Raw genomic sequence first — 19,086 nt, 5'->3', positions numbered from 1 at the left:
TTCCCCGGGGCGAGTGCCTGGAGCAGCTTGTCCTCCCCTTCCTCCCCCCTCCCGGTGACTCCCCATCACCACCCCCATGCACGGGGCTGGCTCATGGCAGGGGATGGGGCTGCGTGTCCTGAGTGGTCTCTGAGGATGCCCAAGTGGGAGATGCAGGGATGAAAGGACGAGGGTGACTCCTGCTCCAAACCTGGCCAGAAGTGAGCCAGAGGCTGTGACTGAGGGGGGAGGTGGGAGGTGACAAGGCCCTGGCCGGAGGGGAGCACACCCGCCCCGCAGGGCTGGCACCAAACCTGCACCTCCCGTGGGACGGCCACCCCTGCGTCCCCAAACCCATGGGTCAGCCCCACGTCAGGCGTGCGGACGTGAGCCACCAGCACGGGGTGCCTGCTGCCGCCACAGATGCCACGTTAAGTTTTGTTGCGGGAAATATCCGGTACTGCCAGTTAATTACCATGAACAAGTCATGAGTAACTGGTGTCACCCAAACCAGCCATTAGCATAATGATTGGATGTGCAAATACAGACAGGTAGATACAAATCACGCCCTAAAAATGTGCATAAATTATACTTAAAGCACAATTTTTTTATTGCCTTTCTGACACCAGGGCCTTTGGAGAGGTCTCGGGGCACATTGTGCTGTTTTCTTCGTGCCTGAGGGTTAGAAACAGGTTGTTTTCCCAGTGAAATCTGGGTCCCTGGGCCCCGGTGAGCCCGGGGTCCCATGGGTGCCAGAGGACGGGGTGCCAGAGGACGCACCGGTGTTTGGGAGCAGTGGGGACGTGGCGGAGGGTAAGGGCAGGGTTTGTCACCATGGTTCTCCATGTGTGGGTCACCGGCACCTCCATCACCTTCTTGGTGGTGCTGGTGGCTCTGTCCCCATTGTCCCCTGGGGAATTGCACCGTGGCGGGGTTTGGTGTGGGAGGAGAGGGGTTAGGAGCACCCCAACGGGCCATGCCGGGGGAGAAGGGGGGTTCACCGCAGCTGCCTGCGGAGCACCGAGGCTGGGGTGGGAAGGGCCGGGGACACACCGGGGGTACCCGGGACACTCCGGGGGTACCGGCAACATGCCGGGAGACCCCGTGGCCCTGACAAAGCTGTGTCAAGGGAGCACGGGGGCACCCGGGACGCCAGAGCGCGGCGACAGCGGGGCTTCGCTGAGCTCCCCAGGGCTCCGGCAAGAGGGGCTGGGGGGGCGGGCACCGAGGGCACACCGTGAGCTTCCCCGGAGCCGAGCCGGGGCAGGGGGGTAAGGGGAACCCCGCCTCCGCCTCCCGTCGTTGGGGGGGGAAGGGGGTGTGTGTGTGTGTGTTCGCCGGTTTCCACGGCAACGAGAGCGGGGCGGAGCTCGGCGTTTCCGTTACCGAAGTGCCCGGGAGGGCGGGGCCGGGGCTGGGGCTGCTGCTGCCGCCGCCGGCTGCTCCTCCGCCGCCGCCGCCGCCCCGCGCCCGGTGAGTGGCCCCGCAGGGGCGGCACCGGCCCCGACACCGGCACCGTCGGGGGGGACGAGCCGGGCTGGAGCGGAGCGGAGCGGAGCGGAGCGGGGCTCCCTTTGTCTGAGGGGGCTGGGGGCAGCCGGGGCGGCGGCGAGAGCGCGGTTACCCGTTAGCCTGCAGCGGCCGCCACCGGGATGGGGATCGGCAACGGCACCGGCACCGGCGGGGCGTTGCCGGGCCTCTGTGCACCGGGACCTCCGGCACCGGGACCGCCCCGAGCCGCGCCCCCGGGGCCGCCCGTTGGCAGGACAAGGGCCCCCCGGGGCTCCGCGTCCCCCCTTCCCCCGCCCCGCGGGAGGCAGCGGGGGCTGCCCGGCCCGGGCCCCGGATCGTCCCGGGAATTCTTAAATAAATAACCCCCAGCTCGCAGTTAGGAGGAGCCTGGAAAGGCTTGAGGAATGAGTAAATTAATTACAGGCACGGTTTATGTCACATCCGCCGGGAGCACAGAGGGAGCCCGGGGCTTTCGGCGCCCCGGGAGGGAAATCGGGATTGATGCAACTTTCCACGGGATTCGGGAGTCAAGGACGGGGTTGCCGTCGTGGTTGGCTCCAGCACAGTCCCCTGGGCTTTCCCAGCTGGAAACCGGAGTGGGCTGAGCCGTTTCTTCTCCTTGCGCTTATCTGCAGTGGTGTCACTGCGCTCGGGACCCCCGTGCCATGATCACATCCCGCAAAACCTGGGATCTGGGATCCGTGCCCTCCGCCAGAGCCGCCTGGAAGCTGAAGGGTCTTCCCCCGGACGGTGAGTACGGCGCGGTGGCTTGTCCTTCTCCCTTGGGGCTCAGCCTGCTGCGCTCACGCCCTCGCTCACACTTGGGGAAGGAGAGGCCGGGAACAGGCCAGCCTGCATTTTTCACATTTCTTTCCGGATGAAGCTTGGGATTTGAGAAACGGAGACTCAGAAGCGGGCACGAAGCAGTAGGCAGCTGGGGAGCTGAGCAGAGGGGGACTGCCTCCATCTCCTTCCTGGCCCTTCCAAGCAGGAGGCTTAGGGAGAAAGGTTAAATTTTAACGTGTGAGAAAGAAAATCGAGCGATACGCATGGCAGGGAAGATGTGGGGCCCTTGCTTCTCCCCAGCCTCGGCTCCTTGGAAGGGCTTCTTATCTCTCCCTGGTGCACAGACCCTGTAGGTGAGTTTAGTCGAGGGCTTTTTTCCGCGGCGGCTGAACGGGCAGGCGGCTGCTTGCCCCAACCTGCAGTCGCCTGTTGGGAAACAGCCCTTCCCACTTCCCTTGCGCTGGTGCTGGATGGGTTTGGGCAAAGGGGGAAGCTGAACCCCCCCCATTTGAGCTTTTTTTCCTGTTGGCTTCAGCACTCACCAGCCCTGTGTGCTGGCAGCCCCATCGCCGAGCGTTGCTGCTTCCCTGGCATTTGGGCCAGCCCGGCTGAACGCCGATGGGCATCAGCCTGAAAAGGGGGGTTTTCAGCGTTTCCTCTGCCTGGCGGCTGCCGCTGCCCATGCTGGGATGGGGAACTCAAGACGCCTTTTATCCGGGCATTCACCAGCACTTTGGAAATGCTCAATTTTCATGGCGCGTGTGAAATGTTATGGCTAATTACAGGCTGGGAAGAAGTCCAGAGCGCTGGACTGACTTTATCAGGGCACGTCTCCTTCCAGATGCTGCTTCCGTCTTGGGCCCAAGTGCCTCCGGATGATTTTAGAGAAAAAAAAATAATGACATTAGTGGGCTTTTATTTGTGGGTTGTTGATTTTTTTCCTGCCTGCGGGAGAAGCCATTTGGCTGGCTGCAGTGGTGGCAGTCTTTGTGGCAGGCAGATGGGGGGGCATGGGGGGGGCACAGTGTCCCCAGATAGGTCCTGGTGGGACATAGCCCTCGCCAGCCGCTTTTCCCATGTCAGGGGAGGACACAGCCACAGGAAAAAGCTCCTTGAGATCCTGTTTTCCTTCTGTGCAGCTCAGAAGGGCAGGGAACTGCTGCCCTGTCTGCTTTTGGGTTTGGCTGCCTGACAAATAAAGGAAATATTTGGGGGCAGTGGAGGGAGGTGACGCTGGCAGGGTCCGTCCGTCTGGTTTCGGTGATGCAAGCCAGCTTTGGCAGCTTTTCCAAGATAGGATCGCAGGAAGCGGGGTGACTTGGCGAGGGGCAGGGGTGGGATGTCCCCGCTGCGGGGACAGATCTGGTCCTGCAGAGGACAGACGGATGCTACGCCCTGAATTCTCATTACTGGTTGTTGGCAACCAGTCTCCGCCCCCTGAAGGGCTAATTTTTCTAATTAACATAATTAACATTTTTTAATAAAACTCGTGCACCGTCCCTGCTGCACCGGTGTGGTGGTGGCAGCGGGGAGGAGGAGGTGGGTTTGCTGAGCGAGGCTGAAGGCTGTGACCGTCCTGGGCTCTCGGGTTGATCCAGGGACGCTTTTCGCTCTGTTTCAGGCCCCGGGCAGGACACGCTGGTCACTGGCAGCGGAGCGGGTGCCTCTCCCCAGGTTCCTCTGCTGCCGGCGCTGGTTCACAGTAAAATCTTCGGCGTGAGCTGGCCGGACGCCGCAGTCCCCGACGGGTTCTGCCTGGCTCTCCAGGTGAGCAGCACGGAGCCGGCCGCGACTCAGGCGGGGAGGGCATTTTTGGGGTGGTGGGGAGGATGCCCTGCACCCTGCCGGGACATGCCTCAGGGGGAGCTGGCTGGTCACCCCCCCATCACTGCGGCTGGGTTGCTCTTCAGTGCTGCGGGGCTGGAGCAGAGCTGCTGCCTGGGTGGAGAAGTCGGAAGGCAGTGAAAAAATGCCGGGGAACAGCCCAGAATAACATTTACTGGGTCACTTCTGGGTCAGGTAGGCAGGGGAGCTTAGGGCAGAAGGGTGACAAGAAAATGCAGCACGGTGAGTTGGTGTTTGCCAGCAGGATGGAGGAGACAGAGGATGGCTACCGCGGCCAGGGATGGTGTCAGGACAGCGGGTGCTGGTGTTGCTGCCACCAGTTCATTCTGGGCTTCAGGCAAATCATTTAAATTTCCCCTTCTTTGAAAAGAAGGAAAACACCACCTTATCTCCTACCAGCCTTGATGAATTCCCCGCGGCAAAACCCTCCTGGAGTCTCAAATGTAGAGGCACCGAAGACACGCGGCTTCTCCGGGAGGATGTTCCCGCCGCCTCCTCTCCCAAATTAATCTCAGAAATATTTGGCACGTACAGAGTATTCCCCTCCCTCTCCCGGGATGAGATGGGTTTCCCTGGCATCGCTGGCCTGTGGGGCAATGCCACGGGCTCCGAGATAAGATATAAGTAAGAAAAGACACTTCTGAGTGAGGCAGGGAGCGATTCTACGCGCTCGGCCGATCGGCAGCCCGGCTTTCTGAAGGCATCCACGCAGTAGCGCTTTTTTAAATGGTAATTGAAAAACCCAAATCTGGGATTGTTTTGGTTTTTTTTCCCTGCAAGCCAGTGATAGATATGATAGATACAGCACTTTGGGGCCGTCTCTATAGTCCTTTGCCTCCTTCCAGATTTCTCGCTTGTTTTTTTTTTCGGAGCTGTGCTCCATCCCATGGGGTGCAGCGTTACCTGAGCCACAGCTCACCAGCAAGCAACGTCGCATTCAGCCCTGCTGGCAAGCCAGGGTCTTTCTTTTTTTAAGTCCGTAGATAGAAAAATGGGTAATATTCAGTATAACTGCATGACCGAGCTGAGGGAAGGAGTAGTTTATGGGGAGAGCTAAAAGCAACGCGATAAATTCATTCGCGGTAGCTTCCCAACACCGAAATTCCTCAGAGGGAGGGTTTCCCCGGGTCCTGCTGTCCTGTCCTCCGCGACCCTGCTGGCTGCTCCTGGCCAGCCCCGTGAAATGCTGGCTGCTCGCGCCGCGTCCACCACCGTGGCCGCGGTCACTGCATCTCAGCTCTCCGTCCTGTTCCTTCCGGCGGACGCAGGCCCTGCGGGAGACGGCGGGCGAGCGGCGGGGGGAAAGCGGGCACCAGGCCCTGACACCAGCCACGGAGGAGCCGCCAGCGTCCCCCCACAAGCCGGCAGGTGCCACGCTGGTGCAGGCAGCCTCCACCATGAACCTGGAGAAAGCAGGTAAGGGAGGAGCTGGGATGCGCCGGTGGGTGCTCGGGAGGAGGGACGCGATGGGCTGAGCGCTCAGGACCTGCCAGCGGGTACAGGGGGGGACCTCTCCTTTTTCGGGGTGCGCACAGAGACGTGGCGGTGCTTGCCGGGGGGACCGGGTCTCAGTAGGGACGAAATGCCAGCCAGCTGTCGGGTGATGCCGGGCGACCGAGGAATTATTTAACCGGGTGAGTGGAGCAGGTGAGCGCCAGCAAACCCACCGCACTTTCCTCCCTCTGAAGGAAAATGTGACATTTGTGGAAACGCTTGCAGCCTGCTTGGCTGCGCCAGGGCGGGTGAATCCCCGGGGTTTCCCGTTGTTCTTCATCAGGACTGAATTGGTCAGGCTTGTCACGGCACATCCCGGGAGCTGCTCCTGTTGTGGGCCCCAGCTGTGTCCCTGAGCAGCTCCCGGGGCGGCTGGTGGGAAGGGGCCGGGATGAAGGAGGAGAAGGGAGTCTGCGTGGTGATGGTAATGGGGCCGAGCTGTGGAAACGGCCATCTTTCCAAATTTTGGAAAACAGGAGTGTCAGCGTGCCATGCCTGCCATGCTCGAAGCCCGCATCACCACCGGCACATCTGCCCACGGGTAGATGTGACGCAGGTCCGGCCAGCAGCTCCTCTCCCAAGGATGACCCTGCAGGAGGAAGGTGTCGGAGCGTGTTGCCCGTGTGGGATCACCCCTTCCCGTCAGTTTGACTTGCAGCCAGGTGTCGCGGCTTCGAACTCGGCTCTGTCTTCGGTCCCAGCCTGGGATTAGCGTGGATGAAGTGTGCAGATACGCGGTGTGTCTGCAGGAGCCCTGGTGCCTCCCGTAATCTTCCCTTATCCCTGGTTTTTGAGTGGATTTTGCGTGTGTTGGGTTTAAAGGAAAGATCACAGCCCCCTGCCTGAGCTGGGCTGAGCTTTTGGCATGGAAAGAAAGAAAAGCTGGCACCCATCGGTGCTCTCTCAGGCTATCCAGCCCAAGACAGGAAGACAAAATCCGGCAATCACTTCTGCAGACGTTGCTGGATGAGTCCCATGACGTGCAGTCGAGAGCAGAGCCGTGGTTTGGTCCCAGCATTGCGGTTTCTGCCTGCTCTGCTGGCTCTTTTAACTCCTTTGAAAGGTAGAAGGTCTGATTCGCAGACCGAAAAAAAAAAAAAAGTCTTGTTTCCTTGTATTCGGGACGTTTCCCATAAAGAGGCAGCATCTGCCTGCAGGCAGCGAAGCCGTTCCCAGCATCACCTCCTGCCTTTAAAACCGCAGGTTTCTGGTGGCAGCGGATGAAATCCACGGCAGGCAGGGAAGGGCGCCGGGCAGCCGGGATCCTGGCCGCCGTGCCCCGGTGCCTCATCCCAGCATCAGGAATGAGTCAGGCCAGCTCATTTCTTCTTGGGAACTACCAAGTCATTTAGGGATTCATTTGGAAGGCTCTGATGTACGGCCAGGTTGGCTTCTGTCAGCACCGGTGGCTCTATTAACACACAGAAAGCGATGTTTAAAATAATACGAGGAAAGTTAGAAAGCCAAACGCGCAGGGATTGGGCAATATGGCCATACAGGGTACCTGTATAATTTTAATTTGGCTTCCATTATATTTGTGTGTAATGATGCAGTCTTTAATAACACGATCGCATACTGGTTTTCCACCGGCACCTGCTCATTCAGAAAAAAGGATGCCGGGATGAATCAGAGCGCTGCGGCAAAGGCGTTTGTTATCTGAGTGATGCGGCAGCATCCCGGCGTGTGATGGGGCTGGGTCATGGCGCCGTGGCGTGGGCAGGTGCGCCGTGTTATGGCCTGGGATGCTCCGCTGGCATCGGCAGATCCCTTCGGCTCCCACCCGGCAAGGGGCTCACCCAGCTGGACCCCCACCGTGAGCCTGGCCGGCACCGTGGTGCTCGGGATACGCCTCTCGGCACGTCACTGCTCTCTGTGGGACTTCTGCAAGTCCCGCTTCCCGACGTCCCATCTCCACCGCAGCCCCTGGGGACTCTTCCCATGGCTGGCATCCCATTCCCCAGTGAGGCGGCTGGATCCTGACCGCCTCCATCTTTGCTCCCGCTGCAGGAGGGAGGCTCTGCGGTGGGAAACGTGCCAGCCTGCCGGCGGCCCGGCCCTTCCCGGTGATCCAGAAGGTGATGGCCTCCATGGCGCATCTGCAGGAGGAGAAGCTGCGGCTGCAGGAGGAGGTGGTGGGGCTGCAGGAGAAGCTCACGGCCCGGGAGAACGACAAGCTCTCCCACTCTCTCCAGCTGCAAGGCCAGGTATGGCGGGGACGGGGGGACACGAGGCAGTCCGTTGGGGTCACCATCTTCAGGCTGTGGCTTGGCAGGAGCACAGTGGCTTGCGGTTAGTGAGGGGCATGCTTGGAAGGAGCATAGGACCTCCCATCGCGGAGCATCTTCTCCGCGCGGGTGCATAGGGATGATGTGGGAGCCGGGTGCTCCTGAGCACTGCAGCCGTCCCACCATGGATGGGATGGATCCCCATGGATCCCTCCCTCGGGATGCTCGCAGACCCCATTTGACATCACGGTGACGCTGCCGTAACGCTGGTGAGGATGTTCCTTGGACGCGACACAGCCGGCAGGGCTTTGGGCATCGGGGTTGCAACCCCGTGGCGATCATCCCAGCACAGGAACGCCGCTGCCGCAGGATAAGCTTGTTACACTGACACAGCAGATTAGTTTTAGGGACTTTCAAGAATCAGGAGGTGGAAAGGGCACACGAAGGCACGGAGTTGTCTGATGAAGGGGAGAGTGTTTTGGCTGCCGCAACCAGAATCTCCCCCCGCCCAAAACCATCTCCTGCGCCGGTGCGGCTGCATCCTCGGCGTGAGGACCTGGGTCGTCCCAGGGAGATTGAAATTCCGGCTGCTCATAAAGGGATTTGCATGTGGCTGTTGTGGAAGCTGTTACAGTCAGGTTCTGCTTGTTCCACGGGTGTCAAAAAGGTGGAGGTAATTGTCCTGCATTTGGTTGGCATAGTCTGCATGACACAAGCGTGAGCGCTGGCAGGATCCGGCCCTGCGCCGGCCAGTTCGGCAGCGAGCGCGGGCAGCGCCAGCTGGAGCGAAGCGCTGTCCTGAACTTCCAAAGCTTGGGGATGGCAGGGCCACGGCTCAAGCCGGATCCAGCTGCCAAGGAGTCCCTGTCACCTCTGGAGAGCGGGATGCGGCTGGAGATGCCCAAGCAGGTAGGGGCTGGAAGTGCATCGGCATTTTTGGGCGCCGCTGGTGCGGGGAGCGGTGGGCAGGCTCCGGCGTGCGCGTTGGCTGGCTGGGGACGGTGGCTTCCCCATCGCCAGCCATGACTCTGTCTACTCGGCCCCTCCCCTCTTTTGAAAATGCTTTTAAAAAAAAATACCTTAATAGTCTCCCTTACCGACCATGGAAGTGGGATTTTCCCACGGAGGCGCAAGGCTTCGCCCCAGGAGGGGGGTTCCCAAGGCCGTCAAGGCAGCAGCCGTCCCCCCACAGCTGGCAGCCGTGAGTGCGCCGAGCTCGCCGCCCAACACCCGCCGTGCCCTGCCGAGGCGCTCGCCCGCCGCGCTGCCGGCTCCGCGCGGGCGTGGCTTAATAACTTCGTGTAATTAATTACAGCACAATGTCAGCACATCTGCTTTGAGTTTTAATCAGCGCTTCCTAAATTATGGCCCACGGAGGCCCGGCTGCTTAGTAAAAGCTGGTTATTGGGACGGGGCAATCCCCTGCCCGCGTCCCAGGCGAGGGGTTTGGCGACGCGGTGGCTTCCCGGCACGGGGAAACCCGGAGCCGGGCTGGGATGTGGGGGACGGCGGTGGAGCGCACGGACAGGCCCAGCTCTCTCCAGGGTGAGTTTTAGGGAGAGGGTGATGCTCACCCAGTGGCCGTGGGTTTCTGAGCTTGGGGGCGAGGGACAGAGCAGGCGGGCAAGCCCTGTGAATACACAGCCCCCGACACCGCCGGCTTTGCCAAGCATGCACCGCCGCCGTTCATTTGAATGACTGCATTTTTTTGGGGGGGGGAGGGGGGGGGAGCAGGGGGGCGGGGGGCGATCCTCACCAGTCCCTGCACAAAACAAATTGGAGGATTGATGAAATCCACCTGGTTTTGCAGGGAGGGCAGCCCTGTCCCCGTGGGGCGGGCAGGTGCCCGGATGGGGTGGCTGGGGAGCATCCTCCCGTCGGACTCAAACACGTGGACTTCTCAAAGAGGTCCTGCCCCCTCTTTTCTCCCAAGATAACTTTCCTAGAAAGAAAAATAGCGAAGGCAAAGCGAAGCTTGTTGCAAGGGCAGGATGGGGTGCTTCTGGCTCCTATTGTGTGGATGGGTTTGTTTTCTTCCTCCTCCAAAGATGATGCTGCCTTTTTTTTTTTTTTTTTAAATAATGGTTTCTGCTAATGCTCAACACGGACAAATTATACCCATGGTCGAATGAGGTCGAAGCAAGCCTTTCATTAACGCTCATTTTAATCAGCTCATGTGAATCAGGCGCTCAGAGGGAGGTGGAAAATTAAGGTGTAATGAAGGTGCAAGCCAGACTGGACGTCAGTGGCTGGGGTGGTACTGCGGGGTCTCCTCCAAAAGCTGCCGAGATGCCTCCTGGTTAACCTTGCCTGTGTTGACAGGTTGAAACTCTGAAGGCGAAGCTCCTGGAGCAGGCACAGGAGATCGGCCGGCTGCGCTCGGAGCTGGTGAGCTGCCACCGGGCGCGGGATGAGCCACCCTTGCCCCGAGGGACGCTGGAGCTGAGGGTCCCCGAGGAGGAAGGGGGCAGGCGGGGAGGGCGTAGAAGGGCTAAAACCTCCCCAGGGTGGCAGTTGGGACCCCGGGAGCTGACAGAGAGATATCGCGGGATGAAAGTTTGTGGGATTTTCTGGCCAACGCCATGTCGTGACGGGTGGCCCTGGGGCACAGCCGGCAAAGGCTCCTCCACACCGTCGCCCTGCGGTGGGAAGCGAAATCCCCTCTAGGGCTAAGGCTTCCCGGGAGCAGCAGAGTGGGGGCTCCCCGGGCACGGCAGGGGCTCCCCAATACGGCAGGCTTGGGGGGTGCCCAGCTGCGGCAGGCTGGGGGTGTCCCTGGGCACAGTGGGGACCCCCGTGGTGGGCTGGGGCTCCTGGGGTCCCGCGGACTGGGGGCTCCCCTGGGAGCAGCGGGCGGGGGAGCCCCCGATGCTGCAGAGTGGGGGTTCCCTGAGCGTGGCAGACAGGGGGGCTCCCCAGTACAGTGGATTGGGACTCCTGGGGGTGCAGCAGGCCGGGGTTCCCCAGTGTGGCAGATGGTGGGGGGGGGCTCTCCTCTGAGAGCAGCAGGCGGGGGGTGTTACGCTGGAGGCTCCCCGGGGTGCAGCGGGCGTCCATCCCCCTCCCCCAGCAGGGCTGCATGGACGCGGAGAAACACCGGGACCTGCTGGCGGCCGAGAACGAGCGGTTGCGGCAGGAGATGAAGGCGTGCGAGGGGGAGCTGCGGGAGCTGCGGCGGCGGCAGCAGCAGCAGGCACCGTGCCAGGACTGCGCCCACCTCCAGGTGAGTCGCAGCGGTGGTGGCCGCGGTGGCAGGGTGACGGGTGCCCATAGGTGACGTGGCCTCGGCTGTGCTGTTTCGGGGGCCAGGAGAACACGGAGCTGCAGGAGCGGCTGTCCCAGCTGCAGCGGGAGGCGGAGGAGACGCGGGCCAAGCTGGCGGAGCTGGACCTGGAGGTGCAGCAGAAGACGAACCGCTTGGCTGAGGTGGAGCTGCGGCTCAAGGACTCTCTGGCCGAGAGAGCCGAGGAGGAGGAGCGGCTCAGCCGGCGGCTGCGGGACAGCCAGGAGACCATCGCCAGCCTCAAGTCCCAGCCCCAGCAGATAAAGGTGAGCACCATGGGGCTCTCCATCTCTCCTGGCTGGGCAACGGGAGCTGGGCTGGGGTGCTGAGCGGTGCCCGGTGGGTGCCCTGCAAGTGCCGCCCACTTCTCTGCCCTGAGCCTGTCGGCGCAGCGCCGTGAGTTTGTAAATTTTCCCCCTGGGCCAACATCAGCTCCATCCTGGGCCCTTCGAGTGCTGCTTCCCCAGGACACCCCCTCTCCGGGTGCTTTTTCCCCCCCTAGTACATCATCAAGACGGTGGAGGTGGAGTCAGCCAAGGCGAAGCAAGCCCTGTGCGAGAGCCAGTCCCGAAACCAGTACCTGCAGGAGCAGGTGGGGATGCAGAGGCAGGTGCTGAAGGAGATGGAGCAGCAGCTGCAGAGCTCCCAAAAGACGGCGGCTCAGCTCCGAGCTCAGGTCCGAGCACAACGGGTGCAAATCAGAAATCACCCTACCCGGCTCCACCGCGGTTCCTGCCTGCGTGGAGGACGCGGTGCGGCAGCGGGTGGCCGCCAGCACGGCCTTTATCCCCCTTGCTCCCTTCCCAGATCATGATGTACGAGGCCGAGCTGGAGCGTGCCCATGGGCAGATGCTGGAGGAGATGCAGGCGATGGAGGAGGAGAAGAACCGAGCCATCGAAGAGGCATTTTCCCGCGCCCAAGTGGAGATGAAGGCGGTACACGAAAACCTGGCGGGTGAGGAGGGGTCGGGGGGGCTCGCTGGGTCACCCGGCCGGTGCTGGGGGCGGAGGTGGGGGGGGTCGTAATGTCTGCCCCTCACCCCGCCTCGTGCCTGCAGGCGTCCGGACCAACCTGCTAACGCTGCAGCCGGCGCTGCGCACCCTCACCCATGACTACAACAGCCTGAAGCGTCAGGTCCGCGACTTCCCCCTGCTCCTCCAGGAGACCCTGCGGAGCGCCAGGGCCGAGGTGAGCCCCCTCCCCCTCCGAGACCACCACCCCGGCTACCCTCCCACCCGCCATTGTGCAGGGTGGGGATGCTGGGGGGGGTCGCTGAGCCGCTGCCCGCCCTCCCTCCCTCCCAGATCAGCCAAGCCATCGAGGAGGTGCACAACACCAACCGGGAGCTGCTGCGCAAGTACCGGCGGGAGCTGCAGCTCCGCAAGAAGTGTCACAACGAGCTGGTGCGGCTGAAAGGTGTGCGGGGGTGGTGGCGGGTCCCATCAGGGAAGAGCATGTCCCTGAGGGTGGGCAGGAAGGACAGGGGAGCATCACCCTCCCGGTGCTCCACGTCCCCCCCGAGAAACTCGGGTCGGCGATGGGATGCTGCCGTCAGCAGCAGGAATGCAGCGTTCGGCCCGCTCAGTGTTTGCCAGTGACAGCAGGATGTGCTGGGGCTGACACCATCCCTGCATCCCCCACCATCCAAGGAAACATCCGTGTTTTTGGACGAGTCCGCCCCATCATGAAGGAGGACGGTGAGGGCCCGGAGGCGGCCAACGTGGTGACCTTTGATGCCGAAGATGATGCCGTCCTGCACCTCCTGCACAAGGGGAAGCAGGTGTCCTTCGAGCTGGATAAGGTCTTCCCCCCGCAAGCGTCCCAGGAGGAGGTGGGTGCTGCTCTCCGTGCTGCTGGTATGGCTGGGGTGGGGGACGCAGCCGTCTTCTCCTGACGCTCCCTGGTCCCCCCCAGGTGTTTCAGGAGGTCCAAGCCCTGGTCACCTCCTGCATCGACGGCTACAACGTCTGCATCTTCGCCTACGGGCAGACAGGGGCAGGAAAAACCTACACAATGGAGGTGAATTTCCCTGGCTTTTCTTCCCTCTTCTTCCTCAGCTTCCTGTCCCGTGGTGCCCAGTCTCAGCACCTTCCCTAAACCGGGCTGGCGTCCAGCTTGGACCAGTGAAGGTCACTGCTGCAGCACCCCCCGCGGGCTTCACTCCTGCTTAGAAAAAAAAACAAAACAAACAACAAAAAAGCAGAATAAAAATGCAAGAGAGTGGTTTTTTTCCCTCTCCTTTCTCCTCGCAATCCATCAGGGAACAGCAGCAAACCCCGGGATCAACCAGCGGGCCCTGCAGCTCCTCTTCTCCGAGGTGCGGGGCAAGGCGGCGGACTGGGAGTACGCCATCAGCGTCAGCGCTGCCGAGATTTACAACGAAGCGCTCAGGTAGGGGGAGGAGGATTTATTTTTAAATTTTTTTTTTTTATTTTTTTTTTTAAACGGCGTGCGCCTGCCCTTTCAAAGCACTGGCCCTCGAGCTCCGTTACTGGTACAGGCTCCCAGCCCTGCCATCACTCCCGCTACCCTAACCTCGGTGCAGCGTCCCCCCTCTCCTCCCTGCCCCCCGGGGATGTTATATTTAGAAATCACTAACTGGGAGCTAGGAACAGGAGAAATATTTTCCTCCCCTGCCCAGCCGCAGACGGAGGGGGCCGGGAGGAGGCTGGCAGTGCATCCGTGGGGATAATGGGGACTGGGAATGGCAATAAAGAGCAGGGACGGGGTCGTGATCTGGCTTGGGTGGGAGCAGGCACGTGGGGAGCCGGAGAGCTGAGGTCTGTAAATAGGACGTGCAGCATAGCTGGGAGGAGGGGGCTGCTCTGGCAGCCTTGGCACACAGCTGGGGGGATGCTGTGCTGGGGGGGAACTGTCGCCCATCATCCCCCACCCCGGCCCCGGCGCCGAGGTGGGGATGGGGATGGTGATGGTGCTGGGTTACCTCTTGGCCCAGGGACTTGCTGGGGAAGGAGCCGCAGGAGAAGCTGGAGATCAAGCTGTGTCCCGACGGCAGCGGGCAGCTCTACGTGCCTGGCCTGACCGAGTTCAGCGTGCAGAGCGTGGAGGACATCAACAAGGTGGGGGGAGACGGGGCAGGGGGCAGTGGGAGCCAGGAGGGTTGCACCGGGGGTGCGATGAATTACGAGGGGTGTCTGGTCTACGACCCCCAGATCCAGGAGTATTTCTGAAGACAGGGAAGCTATGGACCCCAAAATAGGTCCGCAGGTGTGATGTGACAGTCACCGTCCCATGGGACGAGCCGAAGGGCGGTTAAAAATAAAAGTGTGGGGCCCAGGCGGCTCCCGGGGGATTAGCGGGGTGCCGGCTGTCACCGCAGTGCCCTGTCTGTCACCCTCTGCCTTTGGTGCGTCACCCAGGCTGAGACCTGGCAGCAGTCATCACCCCAATGGACCGGGCACCTTGTGGGGTTGTGTCAATGGAGTTACGTCCCCAGGAGGGCTGGGGGTGTCGTGTTGGGTTTGTGGGAGACTGGCCTCTCACCCCTCGCCTCCCCGGGCTCTCCCCAGGTCTTCGAGTTCGGCCACGTCAACCGGGCGACGGAGTGCACCAACCTGAACGAGCACAGCTCCCGCTCCCACGCCCTCCTCATTGTCACCGTCCGTGGCCTCGACCGCAGCACGGGGCTCCGTACCACAGGTGGGTGCCACACGGCAAGCCCTTCACCAGGGCATCCGGGCTGCGGCATCCCCAGGTCGCGCGGGTCCGGGCGCTGACCCGGCCGGGGGCGGGTTTGGCTCTCTCTCCCCAGGGAAGCTGAACCTGGTGGACCTGGCAGGCTCGGAGCGGGTCGGGCGGTCGGGCGCGGAGGGCAGCCGGCTCCGCGAGGCGCAGCACATCAACAAGTCCCTCTCGGCCTTGGGCGATGTCATTTACGCCCTGCGCTCCCGGCAGGGCCACGTGCCCTTCCGCAACTCTAAACTCACCTACCTGCTGCAGGACTCGCTCAGCGGCGACAGCAAAACCCTCATGATGGTGCAGGTACCCGGCACCCATCGGCATCCCTGCAGCTGGTCGATGCGGTTTTGGGGGTGGGTTTGGTCCCTGCTGGCCCCAGCGGTGGGGCAGGTGGGAGGGGTGCTGGAGGGAGGAACCGGGCTGAGACCCGGGCACGGGACGGTCACATGGGGACGTCATCCGCTCTGCAGCCATGGCGGCCAGCGGCAGCTCTGGCCCCGTCTCTGCGCCCCGGATGAGGAGGAGGGATGGAGGATGGACTCGGAGGTCCATGATTCCGCCTGCACATGGATGCCGTCCCTGTAGGCACAGTGTCCTTCCATGTTGGCGTCTCCCCACCTCTCTCTTGCCAGGAGGATTTCATGCTCTGGCAATTCCTCCATCCCTGCCCTGGGAACCGCCCCCACGGGTGCCTGCGCCCACACCAAACCCCCTGGGGGGGGAGTCCGAGCCCCTGCCACCTGCTGCGGCTTTTCCCAGCTGTCCCTTGTGCCGGGGGCCGTTGGTGACAGGGGATGGGGCTGGCTCAGACGCTGGCCGGGTGGACGGGGCTATCCTGGGAGCGGCGGCGGGTTAAGAATAGCATCTCACCAACCCAGCACTGGCGTGTTTGGCAGGGCGGGGGGGTTCCGGGGGTGCACAGGCAGCCGGCAGTGTGACTTTCTGCCTGCTCCTGCCTGCCCACTTGCAGGTCTCCCCCGCCGAGAAGAACACCAGCGAGACGCTGTGCTCCCTGAAGTTCGCCGAGAGGGTTCGCTCCGTGGAGCTGGGGCCCGTCTCCCGCAAGGCTGAGCTGGCCTCCTGGCCCAGCCAGGAGCAGCTGGAGGTAACCGAGGGACCGCCGGCGCCCTTCCTTTTCCCCCCCTCACTCCAGGGGCTCCCCCTGTTTTGCCCCCACACGTGGTCACTTGCTATCGGGTGTCCCCCTGGAGCTGCCTCCCTTGGGGACCGTCGCCTGGCAGGAGCGGGCTGTCCCCAGGCAGCAGCACCCAGCCAGTGCTGGCTCTTCCAAGCCAAGATGGACAAAGGGTAATGGCTTTAACCTAAAATGGGAGATTCAGACTAGATAAAGGAAGACCTTTTTTTTACGCTGAGGGTGGTGAGGCGCTGGCCCAGGTTGCCCAGAGAGGTGGGGGATGCCCCATCTCTGGAGACATCCCAGGCCAGGTTGGACGGGGCTCTGAGCAACCTGATCTAGTTGAAGATGTCCCTGCTCATGACTAGGGGGGATTGGACTAGATGGCCTTTAAAAGGTCCCTTCCCACCCGAACCATTCTGTGCGCCATCTGCCTGCACCCCTGTCCCCACTCCTTCCCTCTGGGGCCCGGCAGGGGCTGACCCCGGGGCTGTGCCCCGTCTCCCCCCAGGGTGACTCTCCAGGGACCTCAGCACCCCCCGGCCGGGGCCACGCGTCCCCCAGCCCAGGGCAGCTCTCCAGCCGCGCCGCCTCCATCCGCAGGAAGCTCCAGACCACAGGTGGGTGGTGGGGCACCGTGGTCCCGCTCCGCATCCCGGCGCCCGGCCAGGGTCCCTCCGTCACAGAAGGCTCCCACCGCCCTCCTCATCCCAGCTAGACACAGGCAGGCAAAGCCTGATTTGTAATCAGCTCATGAAGCTAATTAGCCATCGGGAGCTTGGTTAGCGCTTCCCCAAGAGCACCCTGGTGCGAAGCCGTCGCTGGCGGCTCAGGGTGCGCGGTGGGGAGCGATGCTGCAGGGCAGCGGCAGTGTCCCCCCGGGCTGAACCTCTCTCCCCTTTAATTTCAGCCTGACTTAGAGGCAGCCATGGCTGCCAGGTGAGTGCCCGCGGCCGGGAGCCGGTGGAGGGCTCTGCTTCAGCCCCGCTTCCTGGGCAGGGCAGGGGTGCTGGGCTGGGCTGCGCTGCTCGCCGGGATGCTGCCGGGGATGCTCGTGGTACCAGCTCCACACGGCGCCTGCTGAGATGCCGCCGGATGGGGCTTGGGGCAGTGACGGCCGTGCCCCCTGCCCGCTGTGACCCACGCGTGTCTCCCCCTGTCCAGGGAAGCTGAGGCCAGTCCCTGTGTGACGAGTGCCAGCCCCGGTGCCAAGGTGCTACGGAGAGCCAGCTGCTGGAGGACTCAAAGGCTTCGGTGCCGTCCCTTCACCCACCAGGACCCGCTACCAGAGGGTGACAGCATCTCTCCCCATGAACAGTGCAGGGCCGGGGTCTCCCAGCAGCCAGACCCCCCAGCTCAGATCTGGGGGGCACTAGCCGTGGGCAAGGGATCTGACACCCCTCCTTGGACTTTATATTTTTTGCTGGATGGCTGGGGGCTCCAGCTTTCTTTTTCCGACAGTAGAGGTTTGTGGCTGGAGGTGGGGTTCGGAGCCAGGCGAGCTGCTCCCCTCCCCGCAGGGCCAGCCTGGCTGCGGCTCCCCCAAGACTGCGTCTGGGCAGCTCCTGCTGTCTTCTGAAGGAGGACCCCCTCCTTTTTAAGCCAGAAAAAACCAAACCTCCCAGCAGCTCCTTTCCTCATAGGTTTCCCAAGCCCTCTTGTTGCATGAAGGCGCCCCGGTGCCATGCATGAGCCGAGATGCCGTTCATCGTGGTGCCGGCGCTGCCATGGGCCCTGCACCCACCACCGCAGCACAGAGAGAGAGCGGTCGCAGGGCTGCCCGTGTTACACGGCACCAGGGTGGATTTAGCGGTCTCGAATGAAGTTGTTGTAAAGTTATTTACCTGTTGTCTTGTCAAGAGAGATCACAGTGTGGTCGAGATGAAAGTGTTTGAAATATTTATACCCTGTTTACATGGTCTCGGAATGGAAAACAAGTGGAGCACAAACAAAAAAGCAACCTAAACCTCCAGCCCAAAAGCCTGTTGGTTTGTGGTGGCTGATGGGGAGGGTCGGAGGAGATGGCACTGTCCCCCGCACCTCCACGCACCCTCCTGTGGGTGCGCTTCCTCCTGCTGCAAATAACCAACTGGATGCACTGATGGCTCCTTCCCCCCGCGGCCCTCTCCTCCCACCCTTCCACAGCGTATTCTATTTAAGAAGGGAAAAAAAAAAAAAAAAAAAGGGAAGACAAACTTAGCCTTTTGTAAGATTAGATGTTTCTATGTATTTTAATAATTAAAAAAAAAGAATCCTGTTTTGTAACAAAACTTATTTTAAATAAACTGTTAAAGGCAGCCCTTCTGCGCAGCTGTTGTTTCCCTGCAGCAGGGGTGGGTGCTCCCTCACCCCTCTACAGCAGCTCGCCGCCAGCTCCTTTGGTGCTTGGCCAGAAAAGCCCATTAAATCCCTCCTCCTGCAGCTGTCTCTGGGGGAGCCTGCCAGCACAGCCCCCGAATTGCAGCTCTCCGGCTCCCTTCATTAGCAGGCGATGGAGTTGTTAAACCCTAGGTAAGCCTCAGTGCTGCAGCGTCTCGCTCTGTGGTGCAGTGGCTGCCAGCTCTGGGGGCTGGTGGGGGCAGGAGGCTGGCAGAGCCTTCTCACACCTTGGTTGGATCCAGGCTCGGTTTATCCCAGAGAGCTGCAGCGAAGCAGCAGGCGGCTGCAGCGCCGGCAGGACACGTGCTACAAGTTGCCTGGTGTTCGAAGCATCTCCAGCCCCGGTGGAGCTGTCAGTCACCTCCTCCAGAGCCACAGAGCAGAGCAGGATGCCACCCTTTGTTCCAAAAAACCTATCCGTGTTTGGATGAAGTATCAGTAAGGTAAGGATTGGCTTTAGCTTTTCCTGGCTCCACCGTGCACATCCAAAACAGCCTCCTACAGCCCCCAAGGCCAGCGCCTGGCTCCGGAGCTCACAGAAAACCACGGAGACAAAACACCGCCACCAAGATCTGCTGGGGATCAGGTGGGGGGAGCTGCATTGGGCCAGGGAAAAGGACGAGCCACAAACGGTGCCGTTGCTCTTTGGGCTGGGAACTCCCCAGCAGAGCGAAACATCCCCCAGGGTTTCTGCAAGCCACCTGGCGAGAGCTGTCTCTGCCGCCTGCTCACCGCATCCACTTACTCA

The 19,086-nt window shown here is 61.8% G+C and overlaps 1 protein-coding gene across 3 annotated transcripts; it reads left to right on the top strand.

Moving 5' to 3' along the window:
* The first annotated feature begins 1,364 nt into the window (after positions 1-1,364).
* Positions 1,365-19,060, top strand: KIFC3 (kinesin family member C3). 3 transcript variants are annotated; one of them, XM_074583471.1, is made up of 21 exons: positions 1,365-1,452; positions 2,127-2,241; positions 3,899-4,044; positions 5,391-5,538; positions 7,624-7,820; positions 10,164-10,229; positions 10,912-11,064; positions 11,151-11,390; positions 11,627-11,800; positions 11,932-12,079; positions 12,183-12,313; positions 12,430-12,541; positions 12,775-12,956; positions 13,040-13,144; positions 13,386-13,516; positions 14,082-14,205; positions 14,656-14,785; positions 14,898-15,127; positions 15,795-15,929; positions 16,471-16,579; positions 17,124-19,060. In XM_074583471.1, exons 2-21 carry the CDS (start codon positions 2,157-2,159, stop codon positions 17,147-17,149), a joined length of 2,772 nt encoding a protein of 923 aa, XP_074439572.1. In that variant the 5' UTR covers positions 1,365-1,452; positions 2,127-2,156; the 3' UTR covers positions 17,150-19,060. The 3 variants fall into 3 exon arrangements, with proteins under 3 accessions (XP_074439572.1, XP_074439573.1, XP_074439574.1); XM_074583472.1 differs by lacking the exon at positions 1,365-1,452 and having other exon boundaries at positions 1,761-2,241; positions 10,915-11,064; XM_074583473.1 differs by lacking the exons at positions 1,365-1,452; positions 2,127-2,241; positions 3,899-4,044 and adding an exon at positions 4,713-4,851.
* Positions 19,061-19,086: the final 26 nt, after the last annotated feature.

This window comes from Larus michahellis, chromosome 4 (assembly GCF_964199755.1).
Source record: "Larus michahellis chromosome 4, bLarMic1.1, whole genome shotgun sequence".
Lineage (NCBI taxonomy): Eukaryota > Metazoa > Chordata > Aves > Charadriiformes > Laridae > Larus > Larus michahellis.
Note: the sequence above shows the minus strand (reverse complement) of the source record. Positions and strands in the feature narration are given on the sequence as shown.

Coding starts and splice junctions, on each gene's coding strand:
- KIFC3 (XM_074583471.1), top strand. CDS start 2,157: ATGATCACATCCCGCAAAACCTGGGATCTGGGATCCGTGCCCTCCGCC. Junction 11,801..11,931: donor CGGCTCAGCTCCGAGCTCAG/GTCCGAGCACAA, acceptor CTCCCTTCCCAG/ATCATGATGTACGAGGCCGA. Junction 14,786..14,897: donor CACGGGGCTCCGTACCACAG/GTGGGTGCCACA, acceptor CTCTCTCCCCAG/GGAAGCTGAACCTGGTGGAC.